General features: G+C 42.6%; 1 protein-coding gene across 2 annotated transcripts in view; it reads left to right on the top strand.

Moving 5' to 3' along the window:
• The window catches only part of slc25a13 (solute carrier family 25 member 13), a 280,692-nt gene that overhangs the window by 47,334 nt on the left and 209,649 nt on the right, over nucleotides 1-23,709 (top strand). Inside the window, exon 2 of one of the 2 annotated variants that reach the window (XM_043689904.2) lies at nucleotides 19,259-19,401. In XM_043689904.2, the coding sequence (XP_043545839.1) occupies nucleotides 19,259-19,401 (143 nt within the window). Of the gene's footprint in view, nucleotides 1-19,258; nucleotides 19,402-23,709 lie in introns of those variants that run through there. The other variant, XM_087986841.1, reaches the window with a different exon arrangement.

Here is a 23,709-nt window from a genome sequence, read left to right as displayed (position 1 = left end):
GACTCTCCTGCTCAACCTCTTCCCTTGCCTGGTGTCTGGTGGCCATCCGGTTAAATCACCTCTCGTCACTTCTCTGTAATAAGGGAGCAGCCCTGTGGTCTGGTAAGACTATGGCGACACAGCAACCATCATCTACACAGTGCAAGTCAGGAGTGTGTAAGATTAAATCACGCCTGGATGAGTGCAGCTCCATCAATACTCAGGAAGCTTGAAACCATTGTTATGGACCATGCAGAGGCCATCAAAACATTTCAAGAAAGTAGCCCAGACCCTAACTTTGCAAGTTGCTTTAAGCAGGTGTAAAGCGGGTATTCCACAAATGATGCAGCTGGTCTAACATTTAGTTTTAAAGAAAGCAGAATTTATTTACCATATTGCTGATTGAAACACAAGCCAAAGAAAAGAGAATACAGAATAACTTAACCTATCTGAAAACCCAACACATCATCCCAACTTAATGATGCTGCTCCAAATTGTTGCAACAATCCCCAATAACACTCCTTGGCACAAAATGTAAAATCAAACACAGGGTTTTACGGGAGAGAAATCTGAGTACCAGCATGGACCTGCTTCTTTGGGTCCAGCAGCTTCAGACGACGACTATGCTAAAACACAATCCGAGCACAGGATTCTGGGTAATCCAAGATGATGGACGGGAAAAATTTCTGGCTGTAACAGCTGCTTTTTTTTTTGAGATATTTTAGGTGTTGGAGGTGATTTCCTCTAATTCCAGGAGCACAATTACTGTTTTGTATGCAGTTGCATTGTTTTGGTACTTTGGGGGGGAGGGGGAAACAGTCAAAACAGCAGTTTTAAAAGGGAGAACAGACAAAGGAATCACATGGTGAGGTCAGTGCAAGAGAGAGAGAAAGAAAGAAACTGACACTACAGTGAACCTGCACAGTTACTGCCTTTGCTGTTTGAATTCATGTATCGCTTAACATCGGAGTGCATCTGGGAAAATCGAACAGTGAAATTCACAACTGATCTTGGAGGAACTGTTTGGGCGAAGTCACTGCACAGAAGCAGATAAGGTGAATAATGTTAACCTGGAGCAGTGTTTTGTAAAGGAATAAGACTGTTACTTTCTGGGTCTGTAGATAGTGAAGGGAGCAAAAATGGCCTTTAGTAGAGCGATATGCCCTTCTTGTCACATGTGGGAGTTTAAGGAAAGTTTACGGGTTACTGTGGATTATATCTGCAATAAATGCTGTTGGTTGTGAATCCTGTTTAGATTGAATGGAGAGACAGAGGCAATGCGCAGTTCGCAACAGCAGCGGTATGTGATGGATGGCAGTTATAGGAAGGGGGAAGAGTCTCAGATACAGTCACATAGATGGGTTAACTCCAGGAAAGGTAAGAGAGGTAGGCAGAGATGTGCAGGAGTCTTCTGTGGCTATCCCCATTTCAAACAAGTATGCTGTTTTGGAAAGTGGAGGGGGTGATGGATTCTCCAGGGGACCGTAGCATGAACAGCCATATTTCTGGTATTGAGACTGGCTCTAATGTAATGAGAGGTACATTGGGTTCCAAGAGATCAACTGTGTTAGGCGACTCTCTAGTCTGTGGTACAGGCAGATGTTTCTGTGGCCAGCAGCAAAAAATCAGAATGGTGTTGCTTCCCTGGTGCCAGGATCAAGGATATGAGGGTGCAGAATGTTCTCCAGGCAGAGAGGGGCCAGCAAGAGGTCATTGTCCACATTGGAACCAATGACACAGCAAGGCAAAAGGTTGAGATTCTGAACCGAGATTAGAAGGTTAGGCAGGAATTTAAAAAATAGATCCTTGAGAGTAGTAATATCTGGATTACTCCCAGTTCTGAGTTAGTGAGGGCAGGAATAGAGGATAGAGCAGATGAAGGCATGGCTGAGGAGCTGGTGTATGGGAGAAGGATTCACATTTTTGGATCATTGGAATCTCTTTTGGGGAGACGTGACCTGTAGAAGAAGGACGAATTGCACCTAAATTGGAATATACTGATAGAGAGATTTGCTAGAGCTGCTGGGGCGGATTTAAACTAGTAAGGTATGGGGGTGGGACCCAGGGAGATAATGAGGAAAGAGACCCATCTGAGACTGGTACAGCTGAGAACAGAAGTGAGTCAAACAGTCAGGGCAGGCAGGGACAAGGTAGGACTAATAAATTAAACTGCATTTATTTCGATGCAAGGGGCCTAACAGGGAAGGCAGATTAACTCAGGACATTGTTAGGAACATGGGACTGGGATAGCATTGCAATTACAGAAACATGGCTCAGGGATGGACATGACTGACAGCTTAATGTTCCAGGATACAAATGCTACAGGAAGGATAGAAATGGAAGCAAGAGAGGAGTGGGAATGGCCTTTTTGATAAGGGATAGCATTACAGCTGTACTGAGGGAGGATATGCCCAGAAATACATCCAGGGAAGTTATTTGGTGGAACTGAAAAATAAGAAAGGGATGATCACCTTATTGGGATTGTATTATAGACCCCTCAGTAGTCCAGAGGGAAATTGAGAAACAAACTTGTAAGGAGATCTCGGCTATCTGTAAGAATAATAGGGTGGTTATGGTAGGGGATTTTTAACTTTCCAAACACAGCCATATTAAGGGTTTAGATGGAGAGGAATTTCTTAAGTGTGTACAAGACAATTTTCTGATTCAGCATGTGGATGTATCTACTAGAGAAGGTGCAAAACTTGACCTACTCTTGAGGAAATAAGGCCGAGCAGGTGACTGAGGTGTCAGTGGGGGAGCACCTTGGGGCCAGTGACCATAATTCTATTAGATTTAAAATAGTGATGGAAAAGGATGGATCAGATCTAAAAGTTGGAAGTTCTAAATTGGAGAAAGGCCAATTTTGATGGTATTAGGCAAAAACTTGCGAAAGCTGATTGGGGCCAATGTTCGCAGGTAAAGGGGTAGCTGGAAAATGGGAAGCCTTCAGAAATGAGAACACGAATCCAGAGACCGTATACTCCTGTTAGGGTGAAAGGAAAGGCTGGTAGGTATAGGGGAATGCTGGATGACTAAAGAAGTTGAGGGTTTGGTTAAGAAAAAGAAGGAAGCATATGTCAGGATAGATCAAGTGAATCCTTAGAGTATAAAGGAAGTAGGAGTATACTTAAGAGGGAAATCAGGACGGCAAAAAGGGGAGATGAGATAGCTTTGGCAAATAGAGTTAAGGAGGATGCAAAGGGTTTTTACAAATACATCAAGGAGAAAAGGATAACTAGGGAGTGATTAGGGCCCCTCTGAGAACAGCAAGGCAGCCTTTGTGTGGAGCCGCCGAAAATGGGGGATACTAAACAAGTATTTTGCATCAGTATTTACTGTGGAAAAGGATATGGAAGATATAGACTGTAGGGAAATAGATGATGACCTCTTAAAAAATGACCGTATTATAGAGGAGGAAGTGCTGGATGTCTTGAAACAGGTAAAAGTGGATAAATCCCTGGGACCTGATCAGGTGTACCCTAGAACTCTGTGGGAAGCTAGGGAAGTGATTGCTGGGCCTCTTGCTGAGATATTTGTATCATCAATAGTCACAGGTGAGGTGCTGGAATACTGGAGGTTGGCTAACGTGGTGCCACTATTTAAGAAGGGTGGTAAGAACAAGCCCGGGAACTAAGACCAGTGAGACTGACGTCGGTAGTGGGCGAGTTGTTGGAGGGAATCCTGAGGGACAGGACGTACAAGCCTTTGTAAAGGCAAGGACTGATTTAGGAATAGTCAACATGGCTTTGTGCTTGGGGAATCATGTCTCTCAAACTTGATTGAGTTTGTTGAAGAAATAACAGAGGATTGATGATGGACTTCAGTAAGACGTTTGACAAGGCTCTCCATGAGAGACTGGTTAGCAAGGTTAGATCTCATGGAATATAGGGAGAACTAGCCATTTGGATACAGAACTGGCTCAAAGGTAGAAGCCAGAGGGTGGTAGTGGAGGGTTGTTTTTCTGACTGGAGACCTGTGATCAGTGGAGTGCCACAAGGATCAGTGCTGGGTCCACTTTTGTCATTTACATAAATGGGTGTGAGCATAAGAGATTATAGTTAGTAAATTTGCAGATGACACCAAAATTGGAGGTGTAGTGGACAGTGAAGAAGGTTACCTCAGATTACAACAGGATCTTGATCAGATGGGCAAATTGGCTGCGGAGTGGCAGATTGAGTTTAATTTAGATAAACGTGAGGTGCTGCATTTTGGGAAAGCAAATCTTAGCAGGACTTATACACTTTAATGGTAAGGTCCTAGGGAGTACTGCTGAACAAAGAGACCTTGGAGTGCAGGTTCATAGCTCCTTGAAAGTGGAGTCGCAAGTAGATAGGAAAGTAAAGAAGGCATTTGGTATGCTTTCCTTTATTGGTCAGAGTATTGAATACAGGAGTTGGGAGGTCATATTGTGGCTGTATAGGACACTGTTAGGCCACTGTTGGAATATTGCGTGCAATTCTGGTCTCCTTCCTATCGGAAAGATGTTGTGAAACCTGAAAGGGTTCAGAAAAGATTTACAAGGATGTTGCCAGGGTTGGAGGATTTGAACTATCGAGAGAAGAGGCTGGGGCTGTTTTCCCTGGAGCTTTGGAGGCTGAGGGGTGACCTTTATAGAGGTTTACAAAATTATGAGGGGCAGGGATAGGATAAATAGACAAAGTCGTTTCTCTGGGGTCGGGGAGTCCAGAACTAGAGGGCATAGGTTTCGAGTGAGAGGGAAAAGGTATAAAGGAGACGTATGGGGCAACTTTTTCATGCAGAGGGTGGAATGAGCTGCCAGAGGATGTGGTGGAGGCAGGTACAATTGCAACATTTAAGAGGTATTTGGGTGGGTATATGAATAGGAAGGGTTTGGAGGGATATGGGCCGGGTGCTGGCAGGTGGGACTAGATTGGGTTGGGATGTCTGGTTGGAATGGATGGGTTGGACCGATGGGTCTGTTTCCATGATGTCCATCTGACTCTGACTCTGACTCTAAACCAGAGAAGAGCTGAGCTGGGAGAACTGGCCGCTCCCATTTCATTATACAGTTTTTTTTAAAACTTGAAAGCCTTTTGTAGATATATATTAGATTACTTAGTGTGGAAACAGGCCCTTCAGCCCAACAAGTCCACACCGACCCTCCGAAGAGCAACACACCCAGACTCATTACATTTAACCCCTTCACCTAACACTACGGGCAGTTTTTAGCATGGCCAATTAACCTAACCTGCACATTTTTGAACTGTGGGAGGAAACCGGAGCACCCGGAGGAAACCCACGCAGACACTGGGAGAATGTGCCAATTCCACACGGACTGTTGCCTGAGGCAGGAATTGAACCCGGGTCTCTGGCGCTGAGAGGCAGCAGTGCTAATCACTGTGCCACCGTGTTGTCTGAGGCTGTATCTATTCGCTGTAATCAAAGTGGCCCTTAGACCCTTCAACTTTGACTTTTCGGAATCTGTGTCTTTTGTGAATTCTCTGGAAAGAAAAACCAGGACAATGTAACATTGTTAAAGGAGCAACAGCATCACACCTTTCTCCACCCTTCCCCCCCCCCCTTTTTAAAAAAAAAAAAATCCATCAATATCCAAAGATGGCTTCGTTTTAAAAGCCCTTAATTTCACTGTTAGTATTTTGGAACACACATATTCATTACATTGACTATAAACTTGCAAACATGTACAACTGCATTCTGTTTCAGTCTGTCGTACCCCTGCCACCAACTGCTTCCATTTCTAATTCAAGCCTCGACAATGTGTTGGCAATCATGTTTTCATGTCCTGCCACATGCACAATTTTGAGATTGAATGGCTGTTAACCACAAGCTCCATCTAAACAATCTGGCATTTTTGTTCCTAAAATTGTGCACAAACTCCAATGGGTTATGGTCATTGCAGATGATTTCTGTTACCAATAATGTGTCTAAAACATTGAAATGTTGTAATGCCAACACCAAGCTCAAAGTTTCCTTAACTGTCGAATATTTTTGCTGTTGAATGTTCAGTTTCCTGGAGAAATACCTGTAAGGTCTCTATCTTCTCATCATCATCCTGCAAGAGCACAGCACAACACCGACATCCTTGTCACTTGCATCAATAGCCACTTTGAATGGCTGTGAGTAATTCAGTGTGGCTAATACTGAGGCAGTAGTTAACGCAGCTTTCAGGCTGTCAAATGTCTTCTAACAGTTCGCTGTCCACTGAAACCTCTTGCCTTTCTTTAGCAATTTAGTGAGTGGAGCAGCCACACTTCTAAAAGTTGGTTTGAATTTTCGATAAAATCCACTCAGTCCCAGGAACTGTAGATAAAAACAATGGCTGCAGATGCTGGAAACCAGATATCTGGATTAGTGGTGCTGGAAGAGCACAGCAGTTCAGGCAGCATCCGAGGAGCAGTAAAATTTACGTTTCGGGCAAAAGCCCTTCATCAGGAATAGATTAGATTATATTACAATGTGGAAACAGGCCCTTCGGCCAACAAGTCCACACCGACCCGCCGAAGCGCAACCCACCCATACCCCTACATTTACCCCTTACCTAACACTACGGGCAATTTAGCATGGCCAATTCACCTGACCTGCATATCTTTGGACTGTGGGAGGAAACCGGAGCACCTGAAGGAAACCCACGCAGACACGGGGAGAACATGCAAACTCCACATACAGTCGCCTGAGGTGGGAATTGAACCCGGGTCTCTGGTGCTGTGAGGCAGCAGTGCTAACCACTGTGCCACCGTGCCACCCACAATAAAGGCAGAAAGCCTGAAGCGTGGACAGATAAGCCAGAGGAGGGTGGGGAGAAAGTAGCATAAAGTACAATAGGTGAGTGGGGGAGGGGATGAAGGTGATGGAGAGGGTGGAGTGGATAGGTGGAAAAGAAGATGGGTAGATAGGACAAGTCATGGGGACAGTGCTGAGCTGGAAGTTTGGAACTAGGGTGAGGTGGGGGAAAGGAAAATGAGGAAACTGTTGAAGTCCACATTGATGTCCTGGGGTTGAAGTGTTCCAAGGCGGAAGATGAGGCGTTGTTCCTCCAGGCGTCTGGTGGTGAGGGAGCGGCGGTGAAGGAGGCCCAGGGCCTCCATGTCCTCGGCAGAGTGGGAGGGGGAGTTGAAATGTTGGTCCACAGGGCAGTGTGGTTGATTGGTGCGGGTGTCCCGGAGATGTTCCCTAAAGCGCTCTGCTAGGTGGTGTCCAGTCTCCCCACTGTAGAGGAGACTGCATCGGGAGCAACGTATGGACTTCAACAGTTTCCTCATTTCCCCTTCCCCCACCTCACCCTAGTTCCAAACTTCCAGCTCAGCACTGTCCCCATGACTTGTCCTACCTGCCTATCTTCTTTTCCACCTATCCACTCCACCCGCCCCCGTCCTATCACCTTCATCCCCTCCCCCACTCACCTATTGTACTCTATGCTACTTCTTCCCCACCCCCACCCTTCTCTAGCTTATCTCTCCACGCTTCAGGCTCTCTGCCTTTATTCCTGATGAAGGGCTTTTGCCCGAAACGTCGATTTTACTGCCCCCAGGAACTGTAGGACTGCTCTTTCTGTCAATGGTATCGGACATTGCCCAATTACCTTTGTTTTTGCATTCTGTGGAACCCCTTGTCCAAGTTCAGTAACATGGTCCAGGAAGGTGACTTGGGCTTTGGCAAATTCACTTTTAGCCCGGTTTATCATCAAACCTGCCTTCCGAAGTCAATCTAACAAGTCTGATAAATGTTGCAAATATTCCTTTAATATGACTAAAAATCACCAGGTCATCTATATATTCAACATAGTTGGATAATCTGGCAGTGACCTAATCAGTTAGTCCCTGACCTGTGGCTAGCACATTTTTCTTACCAAATGGCATGACTTTAAACTGATACAGGCCATTTGTTCGTTATAAAAGCCAAAATGATCATCGGTCTTTATGACAAAGATACCTACCAGTGTCTTTTGAGCAATTCCAACTTCGAAATATAAGTTGCTTGTCCCGCCTTTTTCAACAGTCTTCCAAACGTGGAATCGTATATGCATCAGCGTTTGTAACTGCATTGCCTTTCGATAGTCCACAAAACCGTTGGGTACCACCTGATTTTGGCACCATTATTATTTGTGAGCTCCAGTCACTGTAACTCACTCTGATTAATTGTGTCACCTTTGAACATGCGTTCAATCTCCTTTTGAAATTCTGCCAACTATATAGCGTTATGTCTATAAGTATGTTGCTTTATCAGAACAGCATCTCCTATCTCTACATCATGCATAATTAGGTTAGTACTTTCCAGCTTATTTCCACATATCTCCCCATGTGATAGTAATAACTCTTTTAGGTCATTTCTGCTTTCCTCTGGAAGGTAACTCAATAACTTATCTCAATTTTGACAACTTCCTCATTGTCCAGTTTAATGGAAGGAATGTCCAATTCAGAATCCTCTGGCCTTGGCTCTTCTCTCTGTGCTGAAATTAATAACATAATCTCCTTAGGCTTTCCTTCCTCGTCAAAATACATTTTGAGCATATTGACATGACACACTGTGATTTCTTCCTGTCTGGAGTCATTATCAAATAGTTCACCTTACTCCATTTCTTTTCGATTTGATAAGGTGCATTAAACCTGGTTTCTAAAGGTTCACCTATCACTGGAAGTAACTCGCACACCTTATCTCTGATAGCAAAATTGTGAGTTTTTGATTTCTTGTCTGCTTTCTGTTTCGGGAATGCTGTGATACTTTTAAATGCTACCTAGCCAACTCCCCTGCTCTATTTAATTGTTCCCTAAAATTTGACACATAGTCCAAATATGTGGTCTCTGAATTCTATCTTATCAATTTCTCCTTCATCAATTTTGGCGCTCTTCTCACTTCATGTACAAAAACTAATTCAAATGGACTGAATTTGGTTGATTCATTTGGGTGCATCACTGATCGGAATTCCCTTATCCCAATCATCTGGATAGTCTTGACTATAAGCTCTCAACATTGGTCTTTATTATCTGATGCTCCCTTTCTAGCACTACCTGCAGTTCTGGATGGTACACAGTAGATTTAAGTTGCTTTTTTCCTAAGATATCCATTACTTCTGGAATAATCTTGATGTGAAGTTTGACCCTTGATCTGATTGTATCTCTGGGTAGTCTGTATCTAGCGAAACTTTTGAGTAACTCCTTTTACAATTCTTTTAACTGTGATATTGCATAATGAGAGAGCCTCTAGAAATCTAATAGACACATCCATCATTGTTAATAGTGATTCCCACTTTTTGTTTGCCTAGGACCCTACCTCAATCAATTAAGACTCTTGGAAGAGATTCCTCAAATGTATGACATGTTATACACTTTCCAATTATCTGACATGTCTGGCAAAGTTTCAGCTACATCCTTTTGCAGTCCAGGCCAGTAAAAATGTTTTTGTACTTCAGCTTGAATTTTTCTCACTCCTAACTGACGCCCAACTGGTAGCTTGTGCACCACTTGCAACACTTCACTTCTCTTCTATAATCCACTGGCAATACGACTTGATGAACCTTGCTCATTTCTCATCTGCCTGAATATGTGATGGTGTATCGTTCTTCATTAAGCCATCATTTTTTAGATAACAACATTCGAGGATACATTTGGATTATTTTTGTGTTTGCCTTTTGAGACCATTGCTTTAAATTTTTATCTTTCTGCTGTAACTCAGTTAATTTATCTGCTGTGTCATCTATTTGCTCCAAGTGTGCATCAATCGTCTGATCAAACAGGGTCTCTACTAATTCCACAAATCTTTCTTACCTGTTCTCTTTGATCACTCCTGTTTCAACTGGTGACTTTGTGACCTCATTACTACACATATCCTGGAAGAGTCCCAGGATATATTTCCTGCAATAGTTGAGTTGCCTGAGTTTCCACTGGCTTTTCAACCATAGGAGTCAGCACTCATACCTGTAAAACAGCTATATTAATTGCTAATATTAAGAGATACAGAATTCTCTCAATCTGTGGTGTTGAAACATGAGATGGGTACATCTGAAGGACTATTGCAAGAAAACGTGCTAGTAACAGGAATTCTGGAGCTGAGAGTTTGTCCAAGACTCCTAAAGTTTCTGATAGCGATTCTAGCAAATTGAATGCTGAGGTATTGCTGTAATTGTCTCTCCTTTCCTTTTATGGAAGGAGACTGCTCTAACCCCAGCTTGTCTGCTAATTCCAGCAGTGTGGCCTTAATTACCTTTTGCAAAAACCCTCAGTTACTTCTTCCACTCCCAGAAAACTTTGGTCACTGAGAGCCATTGCCATCCCAAGCAGTGTTTAAACCAACCAAATTTAATACTCTGAACCAAAGACACCAACACCTATCACTCACTGTCTTCACATCCAACAACCCTAATCTCAATTTGCAACTACAGAACAAATCCTGCAAGGAGCCCCCAATCTGTTATGGATCAGCCAGACCCCCTCAAGATATTTCAAGAAGTAGCCCAGACCCCACCTTTGCTAGTTGTTTTAAGCAGATGTAACACAGATATTCCAGAAGTGATGCAGCTATGCAGCTGGTCACCCCCCCCCCCCCCCCCCCTTAGCCTTAAACAAAAAGAATTTGTTTACAAGATTACCAAATGAAACACAAGCAACAGAATACAGAATAACAACAAATCTGAAAATCCAACAGCTCAATCAAATTTAATTATGCTGTTCCAACTACTTGCAACAATCCCCATTAACGCCCCTTGGCACAAAAAGTAAAATCGAATACAGGGTTTTACAGGAGGGAAGTCCAAGAGAGAGAGAGAGTACCAGCCCATGCTGGACCTGCTTCTTTGGGTACAGCAGCTTCAGATGACTATTATGCTAAAACCAAACCAAACTAACCTGAGAAAACCTGAGCTGGGCGAGTTGGCCACTCCCCTTTTGTTATACAGGTGTTTTATTTAAACTTGAAAGCCTTTTGTCCGAGGCCATATCTGTTAGCTATAATCAAATTGGCCCTAAACCCCTTCAATTTAGACTTTTCTGTTTTTCACTCCTTCTCTGGGGGAAAAAAAAGAACAAGGACAACATAACCTTGTGAAATGAGCTGCATCATCACACTGTCCAGGACTATGTCTGCTTGATTGGCACCACATTCAGTCCCTCCACTACTGATACTCAGTAGTAATAGTGTGTACTATCCACAAGATTTAGTGTAATTTTAAAAAAAACACACTTTCAAAACCCATAACCACTTCCATCTAGAAGGACGGGGCAGCAAAAACATCGCACCACCACCATCTGCAAGTTCCCCTCAGACACTCATCATCCTGATTTGGAAATATATTGTCATTCCTTCACTGTTGCTTGGTCAAAACCTTAGAATTCCCTCCCTAATGGCATTATGGGTCAACCCACAGCAGGTGACCTGCAGCCAAAGCAGCTCACCACCAACTTCTCTGGAGCACCTAGCGATTGACCATCAATACTGTCCAGCCAATGACACCATGTCCCATGAATTAATTTAAAAATAAACCCTTAGTGCTGGTTACCCTCCTCTGACCCTCAACAAAACTTGCAGTTTGACCTCCACAGCAGTTCCACAAATTTGGTTGTTACTGTTATCTCCTGAGATGCCATTCCTGTTAATATTAGCCAAAACTGTAAATCTGTTTTGCAGGGGAATAACCACTGGAGATTCCTGCACTCCCTGCTTAGCTGTCCTGCTCTTTCTGATGGTCACCCATTCCCTTCCTGCCTATGGAGCCTAAATCTGCAATGTGACTGACTCTCTATATATGCGAACTACAGCATTCTCTACCCTGCAAATGTTCCACTGTGTCCCCAGACACCGCTCCAACTCTAAAACTCTGGCTTCCAGGAGCTGCAGCTGGACACCCTACTTGGTCCCGGACACTGGAAACGTGCCCGGCTTCCCAGATTGAGCAAGAGGAGCAGACTACGATTTGGAGCTCTCCTGCCACATTTACTGCTTTAATTTAGTTAATCCTCACAATGTCAAATTCTCCTTTTTCGCTTCTGATGCTTTCTGTTCCATTAACAACTTTTCAAAACTTAGCTGTCGCTCACCAGCAACAGTTTCCAGAAACTATTTAGGCTTGTGTTCCTTCACTTGCTGGAACTCTCGCTGCCAACTTTCCTTTCGTGATGCTCTGTCTCTTCTCCTCTGAACCTTGCCTCTCTGTTTTTCTGGATTTGGACCGTGTCACGGTGGACGCTGCAAGAAGGGTCAGAATGTTGACATGGATATCACCATTACGCATGGGGACATCCCTCACCATGTACGTGGCAGGTACTCAGCCAATGTTGGCTATCTCATACGCTGCAGCCAGGATGCCCTGCGGCATGATAAATTGGCAAGACCAAGCAGAGGCTACAGTAATGGATGAATGGACACCGCACAATAATCAACAGACAGGAGTGTTTCGTCCCAGTCGGAGAACACTTCAGCAGTCCAGGACATTTGACCTCTGACCTTTGGGTGACCATTCTCCAAGGTGGACTTCGGGACACGCAACAATGAAAAGTGGCCGAGCAGAGGCTGATATCCAAGTTCGGTACCCATGGAGATGGCCTCAACTGGGACCTTGGGTTTCATGTCACACTACAGGTGACCCCATTGCAGCATACACGTACACAGACAGATGTGTGTGTGCACGCACACTACTCTCACAGACACTCCACCCCCCCAACACACACACACCCATATGCACACATACAGTTAAGTTTTTGAGGTGAATTTGTACTTGTAGAATTACATGTTACTTTGCTTAAAAACTGCATGAATCCATGTAAGATTCGGTAAATCTTTTTTTTTTTAAGATTAGAATCAGTTTAACCATTGTAGCACAGACAATCTCTCACAGGGCAGCTCACATCTTAAATGCATTAGCTGGGCTGACATGACACCATTCGTTAAAGTTCACTTGAGAATGTAAACTTTTAAAAGTTTTTGCGATTTACATATGAAAGCACTGAAACCAACATGCCCATTCTAAAAGATGAGAGACTTAAACAATCCAGGTCTTTTTCAACATATAATTTCAGTTACATCATACTGTAAACTTTTGCTATAGATTCTGTGTCTTACGATCTTATACACCACAGCCACCTGATGAAGGAACAGTGCTCTGAAAACTCATGCTTCCAAATAAACCTGTTGGACTATAATCTGGTGTTGTGTGTGTTTTTCTGGGCTAGAGGAGGAAGGAGGGATGGAAACACTACAGAAATGGAATGTTTGGGGCTAACTGTTCTTCAACAGGTTCTTCACACCTGTGCTGCTGATTGCAGAGTCCACTTCCAGAACGCAAACAAGTGATGTATTTGCATTCTCTAGTTGGATGGTCTTCCTCCTGCTTATCACAGGGATGGTCTTCCACAATACCTTTCACACCCGTGCTGACTCATAGAACACAAACAAGCGATGTCTTAGCACCCTCTGGTTGGATTCCCATCTACCCCAGTAACCTTTGATTCTTTTCCTAACGAGAACCTCTTCCTTAGAAATATTAAATGACGTGCCTCCCCAGCATTTTGAGGCAGAGAGTTCTAAAGTCTGTCAACCTATTGAGTCAAAAAAGATTCTCCTCAGCTCTGTCCTACATGGCTGACCCTTAATTTTAAATCGGTCCCTCTGAGATTTGGACTGATCCACAAGAGGAAAAATCCTTTCCATGTCCCCCTATTAAGACTACTCAACATAATATAACTTCAGTCATGTCATCTATCACTTTTCTAAATCTTACTCACTTGTTCTATCTATACAGTTATGCAATCTTCTTATGACTTCTTCACAATGTACTTTCCTGCCTATCTTGCTGTCATCTGCGAATGCCTTTGCTGTCCTTGTCCAAGTCATTCATTTGCTATGTAAAAGATTAATCTAGTACAGATCCCTTGTGGTACATCTACAGTACAGCGCATCTACAGGCTCCCCTTTATCCACAATGCATATTGATCTTTCAAAAAACACTGCATTGGTTAAATATGATTTGGAGATGACGGTGTTGGACTGAGGGAGCAACATTTGCTTTAGCTTTTCAAGTATTAAACTATGCACATACAAAACTAGAACAGAAGTAGACCATTTGACCCCTCAAACCTGCTCTGTCATTCAATAAACAGTGCTTTGAATTCTACATTCCCATCCACTCCAAACCACCATTGATCCCCTGCCTAATCAGTTACTCTTGCTATCTCTCTTTCTGCATTCCTAACTAACCTCCCTCATATGTTAATTTCTTCCTACTGATTAATTATTCTGTGCTATTCTTGCTATTCTGACCAGTTGTCTGATCTACCATCTCTGAGCAGATGTATACTTTTTCCTTCAGCTTTATCTAACTTCTTTAGTTAATCATAGACGGTGGGTCTTCCATTTAGAATTTATCTTTTATAAAAGGAATGTATTTGTGCTGACTATTCTGAAATGTCAGCACTTATTCTCTGTTGATCTATCTGCTAGTGAAGAATGCCAGTTCACTTCAAGTGACTTAGCTTTCAAGTCCACGTAGTTCTTCTTATTTACGTTTAAAATACTTGTCCTGGCCCCAATCTTCTCTCTTTCAAGCTGGATGTAAAATTCAAACATTTTGTGATTGCTGCTTCCTAGGAGTACCTTTACTCTAAGATAATTAATTAATCCTATCATATTACGTTGTATCAAGTCTAATACAATGGTGTCTGGTCATTTCCAGAATGTGATACTCTAAGAAAATATCTTGGAAGTATTCTACGAACTTGTGTTTCTTTTTTAAAGTTTCTCCCTTTGGATTTTATCATGGCCTGTTATCGAATGTGCGGATCATTACTCCACACACAATCCCATTAAGGCAAGCAACACATAAATGTTGTGCTGCCTGTTCATCAACATATTTGTAGCATGCAGTCTTGAGCAAAGTGCATTGGTGAATGACTGCATGCTCAAAGTGTGTGCATGCTTGATTAACATGAGATAGGACTAAACACTCCTTCAAGGCAGCCTGTCGTTATTAAAGGGAAGATCCATGCAAGTTACAGACACTGGTTATACAGTCTCATGCTTCTTATTGCACATAGGCCCATTACTCAACCATTAAAATCTTCGTACGTATGCCTAATAACCAGATGCTCAAAAATTGGCTTGCACAAATATCAATGTTGCCAAACTTATTCCTAATTCTTGCAGCTTCACATCTCAGCTACAGTGGGCTTGCCATGCAATGCATTAAATTCTGATACACTTCCCTCTTCCTGCAGCGGACAGAAGGGAACAGGAGCACCAACATGTCTTGACTCCTTTGGAAGAGATGGTGCTCAGGGGGTTGATGAGGTGGCAAATTCTGGGAATGTGGATGATGCACCTTACCCTCAGCCTGTTATCTGGATAATGGACCTCTTCTTTCCACCTAATTCTCACTTCCCTCATTCCTAACCTCACGTTATTGAAGTTTGTTTTTAGACATTTAAGATGTAGTGCTTGGCTGTCCCTCGCAGTCTCACCATGAAGATTACAAATAGCACCTGATCTCAGATGAAGGAACACTGTCACTTTATCTAATATTCACAGTCATATTGGTACAGTGTATATATTCAGGTGATACAGATTGGAAAGCTTAGGAATTTGTTATGTGAGAGATTTAAGCATTAATATTCTGTTAAAATCTAGATGTATTTGCATTTAGCATTTAAGCAAGATTTGCTGATTAAGTTTAATTTAAAATCTCAAGTTCTCTGAGGCCTAAACGAGGAAGCTGTCTGCTGGCTGCAGCAGCAGTGTAGTTAAACAGGACAATTCCAACCAACCAACTACCATCCATTTATTTGGCTTCAATCATCAAAGGGGGTTGGTGAGTATCTTTTATTAAGTGGCAGCTGCAAAGAAATAACATGCCAACTGTTGCTTGGTTTGGGTTCCATTTGGACGACTTGGTACCTGACTTCATTACAGCCTTGGTTCAAACAAGCACCATTAGTGAGGTCTGAGTAACCTTGGTATTAGGCAGCATTTGACTGAATCAGTTATTCAAGAGCCCCAACAAAATTGGTGTTCGTGGGAGTCAAGTGGGGGCCTGTCTCCAGGTTGGAGTCAAACGTGGGTCAGAGAAAAATGTTTGTGGTTCTTGGAGATCAGTCATTTCAGTTCCACAGCATCACTACGACAGTTCTTCTTGGTAGTGTCTTTGGTCCAACCACCTTCCCGCTGTCATAAGTGGTGATGTTCACAGATTATTTCTTTCTATACATTTATGGGATTTAGACTAGCATTTAATGCCCATCATTAGTTGACTTTAAGATGGTGGTGAGTTACTTTCTTAAACTGTTAGAGACCATTTGATGTAGGTATATCCGCAGTGCTATTAGAAAGGGTGTTCTAAGATTTTGATCTAGAGACAGGAAAGAAATGAAATATTTCCAAGTCAGGATGGTCAGTAGCTTGGAGGGAAGCTTGCAGTTAGTGATGTTCATATGTATCTGCTGCTCTTGATCTGGATTGGTTTGAAAGTGTTATCTAAGGAGGCTTGGTGAATCTCTAGAGTGCATCTGCACACTGCTGCAACTGCATTGGTCATTGAAGGAGTGACTATTTTGTGGAGTTGTCAATCAAGGATATTGGTTTATTCTGATTTTTGTCAGGCTTTGTCAGTGTAGTTTGAGCTGCACTCATTTAAGTGGAGACTGTCACACTTTTGATCTGTGGTGTAGATTTGCGATTCCAGGAGGAGTTCCTCAGCCAGAGGGTGGAGACAGTTAAGGAGGACCTTGGCAATGATTTTTCCAATGATTGACTGGAGCGAGATTCCCCTATAGTTACCATAGTCAGACTTGTTCCTTTCTTTTTTGAAAATAACTATGATTGTGGCATCTTGGAGCTCTTTCTGGATGCTCTCCTCCTTCTAGATAAGGCAAACGAGGGTGTGTAGCTACAGTAGGAATCTTTGCCTCTGCGTTTCAATGTGTCATCAGGGTTACCATCTGTTCCTGCAGCCTTATTGTTCTTAAGCTGATGGAAAGTCTTCCCTACTTCCTTCAGAGCTGGGGTGTTGCTGAGCTCATAGCATGAAGCATGCTGTGGGGTGCATTCAAGGACACTGATCGACAACAGAACCCTGTGAGTGTGGCTTTCGGTCATGGAGGGGCACAACAGACATGATTTTTATGGCACAGAAGAAATACAGGGAAAATAACTTACCTCTGTATGTGGCCTTCTTCCACCTCACAAAAGCCTTCAATACCTCAATCAGGAGGCAATATGGAGCAGCCTTCTCCGCTTTGGTTGCCATGAAGTTTGATACATTCCTTCGCCTGCTCCATGACAAAATGGAAGCCGTGGTAATGACAAATAGCATCCCTACGCTGTGGACCCAACAAGTCCACCCTGTCCCTCTGAAGAGAAACCTACCCAGACCTGTTCCCCTACTGTATTACTCTACATTTACCTCTGACTAATGCAGCTAACCTACGCATCCCTGAACACTATGAGCAATTTAGCATTTCCAATTCACTATCCTGCACATCTTTGGACTGTTGGAGGAAACCGGAGCACCCAGAGGAAACACACGCAGACACTGGGAGAATGTGCAGATTCCACACAGTCGCCCGAGACTGGAATCAAACTCTGGTCCCTAGTGCTGTGAGGCAGTAGTGCTAACACTGAGCCACCGTGCCGCCCACGGACCAGTATCAAGTACGGCTATGTCATCATGCAACATTGTTCTCGCTGCAATGCTTCACTTCACTGCCAACAAGCTGCCTGATGGAGTGGAGCTAACTTGCAGAACGTGCAGGAAATTATTCAACTTCTGCCACTTTCAAGCCAAAACTAAAGTCACCCGAACCAGTGTCATGGAGCTGCACTTTGCAGATGACGCTGGTGTATGTGTAATCTCAGAAGATATCTCCAGGCCATCGTCAGCACTTTTACTGAGACATATGAGATAATTGGTGTCATCCTGAACATCTGCAAGATGAAGGTCCTCCAACCTGGCCTGGCATTATTCAGCGAAGCCCCCAATTATCAAGGTCCACAGGGAGGCCTTAGAGAACATCCAGTACTTCAGGAATGTCCTGTGGCCAAAGCAAATATTCATGAAGTGATCCAGCACTGCCTCCAGAGTGCTAACTGACTGAAGAAAAGGCATCAACATCAAATCCAACATTAAGATCATGGTTTACAGAGCTGTGATGGTTCCTGCACTCCTATATGCCTCTGAGACATGGACTGTCTGCAGCAGACATTTCAAGGTGCTGGAGCAGTATCATCAACACTGCCTGCTCAATATCCCGTGAATCCACTGTGATGAAAGATGCGTCAACACCAACGTCCTTAATCAGGCCAACATCCTCTGCATCGAGACACTGACCACCCTTAATTGTCTACGATGGGCTGAGCCCACAGTCTCCATGGCCAAGACGAGATTCCCTAGGTAGATGCTTCCCAGTTTCGAAATAGCAGGCGAGCCCCACGTAGACTGACGTAGCGCTTCAGTGATACCCTCAAGACCTCACTGGCAAAGTGTGGTATTCCCAGAGATACCTGGGAATCACTGGCTCAAGACCATCCAAAGTAGAGGAGGAGCATATAGGAATGCATTGAGCACCTTGAAGCTTGCTATCAGGAAAAAATGGAACCCAGGCATAAACAGTGAAATGAACGTGCTGTCACACCAACGCCCCATCCTGTCCCATCCCACCCCTTCCTGTGACGATCACCGAACCCAAGTGTAACAGACCCTGCAGTAGTCACATCAGTCTCTCCAGCCACCTGTGGACTTGCCCTGAGAGTGAACCAGAGCCAACCTTGTCTGCGAGGGGCTGCGAATGAATGAGATGGTGTAGAGATTTTGTGGTTTTGAGGAGGTCAATTACTTTCAATTTTTGACCTCTGACCTGCTCTTGTAGTCAGATTATTTATGTGCTGATTCACTTAAGATTTCTGGTCTGTGCTAACCACTAGGTTGAAGGACAGCAGACACATAGGAACACCACCACCTGAACACTCCAAACCACTGACCATCCTGACTTGGAATGATATCACTGTTCCTGAATCAAAATCCTGGCCCTCTCTTCTGAACAGTAGTGTGCGTATCTATAACAAATGAACTGCAACTGTTCAAGAAAACAGTTTATGCTCTTCACTACTTTTTTGAGGGCGATTATGGATGAACTATTAATACTGGCCTTGACAGTGATAACTTGCAAGTTACTGTGAGTTATTGCATAAAACAAGTTACTGTATTGAAAAATGGACAAGGAAACTGTGTTTAAAAACGATAATATAGGAGTTCAGAGTTTAGAATGACTTTGGAAGTTAAAGCCTCCAAATACATTGTTATCTACTGATGAAATTTCTTTTTCAGTATGCAACCATTGAGAAGAATGGGGAGCGATACATGTCACCTGATGACTTTGTCAGAAGATTTTTGAATTTACGTAATGGCATGGAATCTAATCCTGAGACAGTGAAGTTGCTTGTAGGTGCAGTAAATCAGTCAAAAACTGGGTAAGCATATTCTTTGTCAAATACCATATTGCTTCTCTTAATTTATACTGGCATGTTCATCATTGCAATCTTCTTGTAGATTGATAACTTGTAAAGAGATATGAATTTCCCAGTAATTGACAAAAAGAATTGCATGTCAAGATTGAGTCATAGAGGTGTACAGCATGGAAACAGTTCCTTCGGTCAACTCATCCATCCCGACCAGATATCCTAAATTAATCTAGTCCCAAATGCCAGCATTTGGCCCATATTCCTCTAAACTCTTCCCATTTGTGTACCCATCCAGATGCATTTTAAATATCCTAATTGTGCCAAATTTCACTTTAAACTTTTACTGTGACAAACTGAAATTATGACCATTTAATTATTACTCAGCAAACAACTAACATACCAAACTACAGAAAAAGTAGTTCCATAATAACTCATTAAGAGTAGATATGTAGCTATGAGTGAGACTTATGCTCTTCCAGGCTTTATAGTAGATGGTTTTCTCCCTGTCACACCAGGCAAGTTTTCCAGTGTCCTTTGCAAGTCACTTTTGAGTATCCCCAAATTGCCTTCCAATAGCAGTGCCCACTTTGGTGACACAGACCAGCTATCCTAACCCTAAGAGGCACTTAATTTTCTGTAAGTTATGGTCTAGGACTCTTATTCCAGTTTAAGAAAATCACATGGGTCAGTCTCCTGGCAGAGGTTGGAGTGATCACAACATCCCTCATTAAAATAAAGGAAACAGTTTAAAAAAAATTATAACTCTTGGATCTGTAACATCATTCCAATTTTTCAATCTTTTTATGAAAGGATTCCTAAAAGCTTGCAGCTGAGAACAAATGATAAGCACTCAACCAATTTGTTTTTGCTGAGACAACCTAAAATTAATCTCATTGCCTGGACCTTCTGCATAGTCTTGTACCTTCCTCTACTTCAAGTATTCATGCAACTTACTTTTTGACTTCTACTACAACTGCTATCTGGCCATGCGTTATGTGTCCTATTCCCTAGTGCAAAGCAGAGTCAGCTATTTGGTTGCTCTAGTGAATTATATGAATCCTGTATTCAAACTTCCTTTCAGAAAGGAGCAGTTATGTGACTTCTCTTTCCTTGATGACCTATTTGAGAAATTGGCCAGGGATTCTTGATTATTGTTTGTTGCAAACCTAGTTAGCGTATGCATTGGGATTCATACAGTTACCCACACACTATAAAACTGACCAAAAAGCTATTTATTCACCTTGCAAGCTTGATCCTGACGTAGGGTGCACCAAAACCATCCTCTAGACTATATTGAGCCGACTTTGTGATTAGGCCCAAGGTTTTTACTTTAGGATCAGAAAATTGCTCAGTCTAACTTGGAATACCCTGGAAAGGCGATTAAAGTATCTAAAAAGTTTGTGCAACAAATGAAGTTGTCTCATGCTCTTACTGTGCAATAGCAATTCCAGTAGTGCTTGCCCATATCAATATGCTGTTGTCAAGCCAAAGGATGTTGTGCCTGTCACACAAATGGCGAATATGTTTAGGGTTAATTTTACTGCTGTTGTGACACAAGGTACATAGCTCATATGTCTGAAGTCTGGCAGATCATATCAAACAAAAAATTCCTTTGGATTTTCACAACAGAAAATGCACTGACTGTACACATCCAGCCTATGCTTGCATAACTCAAATGACAGTATCCACTATTAGATTTGTTTGGGCAACATTTGCTATATAATGTGTTAAGAATTATGTTGACTGTCAATTTAAGGTTGTCATCTCAGCTTGCAGTGTGACAGACAAATATATAAATACAAAGGGCCCTATTCTTAACAGACAGAGTATACATATTTCATCTGTTTCAACTCAATAAAGCAGTTTACAGCTATCTTTTTTGGTTTACTTAGAGGACAATGCCTTTGCCAATCAGATCCAACCTGTAAAACTTGGCAGTTAATCGTCAGTTATTATAAAATTCATGCGTTCTACATGGTAACACATCTATCAATGTCTATTTGCCAACAAATTAGCACACTTCACAATAAAAATGTACTTTGGTATTTGTTGAAATTGTTTTCAGTGCAGGCAAGATGAAAAGCTTCAGCAAATTTTGTTTTTTCAGCAATATTCAAGTTTTGCATATCCAAACAATGTGTACCATTATGCAGGCATACCTCAAGCGGTATTTTATGAAGGTGTAGCCCAGCAAACTTGTTTTTACATTGTATTCCTTTGTAAATAAAGTTGAGAATTTAATTTTTTTATTTAATACTCTTCTCAACTTGTCTTGCAACCTTCAAAGATTTGTGTGCATTCATCGTTACTCATAATAAGGGGTGTGGACAGAGTGGATAAGGAGCAGCTGTTCCCTTAGTTGAAGGGGAAGATGGTCATGGTTGTTGGAAGTCGGTTATCTCAGCTCCAGGGCATCTCTGCAGGAGTTCCTCAGTGTAGTGTCCTAGCTCAACCATCTTCAGCTGCTTCATCAATGATCTTTCCTCCATCATGAGGTCAGAAGTGGGAATGTTTGCTGATGATTGTGCAATGTTCAGCATTATTTGCAACTCCTCAGATACTAAAGCTGTCCAGGTTCAAATGCAACAATATCCAGGCTTATGCTGACAAGTAACATAGCCACACAAATGCCAGGCTATGACTATCACCAATAAGAGACAATATAACCACCGTCTTTTGACATTCACTGGTTTTACTGTCACTGACTCCCCCACTATCCTGGCGGGGGGGGGGGGGGGGGGGGGAGGATGGGTGTGGTTACCATTGACCAGAAACTCAACTAGACTCACTGCATAAATACAGTGGCTACAAGGAGGTCAGAGGCTAGGAATACTGCAGCGAGTAATCCTCCTGTTTCCTCAAAACCTGTCCCCCATTTGCAAGGCACAAGTCAGGAGTGTGATGGAATGCTCCCCACTTGCCTGGATGAATGCAGCCCCAACAACACTCAAGAAGTTTGACACCATCCAGGACAAAGCAGTCCCTTGATTGGCACCACATCCACAAGCATCCACTACTCCACCACTGATAGTCAGTAGCAGCAGTCTGAATTATCTTCAAGATGCGCTGCAATAAAATAACCTTCTAAACCCACGACCACTTCCATCTAGAAGGACAAGGGCAGCAGATACATTGGAACTCCACCACCTTCAATTCCCCTCCAGGCCACTCACCATCCTAACTTGGAAATATATCGCCGTTCCTTCATTGTTGCTGAGTCAAAATCCTGGAATTCTCTCCCCAATAGCTTTGTGGGTCAACCTACAGCAAGTGGACTGCAATGGTTCAAGAAGGTAGCTTACCACCACCTCAAGGGCAACTAGAGATGGGCAATAAATGCTGGCTAGCCAGCGATGCCTACATCCCACAAATGAATAAATAAAAATAATTTTTTTAAGTCACAAGGGGTTGCAAGTTGAAGGTGAGGGATGTGAGGAAATCCTTTTTTTACCTCCGAGGTAAAGGTAGGTTGCTTCACATTCTTTTTAGTTAAAATATACCTGATGAGACTTGGCATACCAATACATTCAAGGCTATGGGCCAAGTGCTGGTAAATGGGATTAGGTTGATAGTCTCATGTTTCTAACGTGTCTGGGCAGATTTTATGGGCAGAAGGGTTTATTCAGCCCTGTAGGATTATGTGATTCTCTCAAATTTCTATATTTGCATTCCCTTTAACATCGTATCTGTTAGTTGTAGAACCTCTTCCTTCTTAGGTTACTTTGTCCAGGATGTGATCTTATCCTGGGTACACAACAGCATTGAAGAAATGTGTGGTTTTATCTAGAATTCTTTTTGTGTATCACTAATCATTTCGACTAAATTCACAATTACTCGTCCGCATTCAAGAATCCATCTTTTTGTGTAAAACAATTGAACAAGAACTCTTCATGACTTTGTTGGTTAACCAGATTAATCCTCCCTGATGATTACATGCTCAGATCCCCTCCAGCTCCGAATGTTTATAGTGTGAAGTATGGCACTCATACCAATACAAATTCTCATTTTGGGATGGCATACATGGTGTCACATATACACTGTTCAGCTGTCTGAAAATGTTATCAGGCAATTTCACTTTTGCTACAGCTCATCTTGTGGTTTTCTCTCACTTGAAGCTAGTTTTTACAAGGTTCTTAAAGGCAAACAGCTTCAGTTCTTGACAGGCTCAGATAGAATTACAGGTTGGTGATTTTGTATTTAAGCAGAAAGCTGAAAAGCAGATTTGCTGCCTCTTGTTCCTTTCTTTCTTCTACAAGCCTTTTATCCATGTCAACAAGTAGGACTGTCCAGTACTGGCTACAATTAATTATATAAATA

Source organism: Chiloscyllium plagiosum, unplaced genomic scaffold, assembly GCF_037043375.1.
Source record: "Chiloscyllium plagiosum isolate Xiang-an unplaced genomic scaffold, Cpla_swu_hap1 HiC_scaffold_5, whole genome shotgun sequence".
NCBI lineage: Eukaryota > Metazoa > Chordata > Chondrichthyes > Orectolobiformes > Hemiscylliidae > Chiloscyllium > Chiloscyllium plagiosum.
This window is presented reverse-complemented; position numbering and strand designations above follow the sequence as displayed.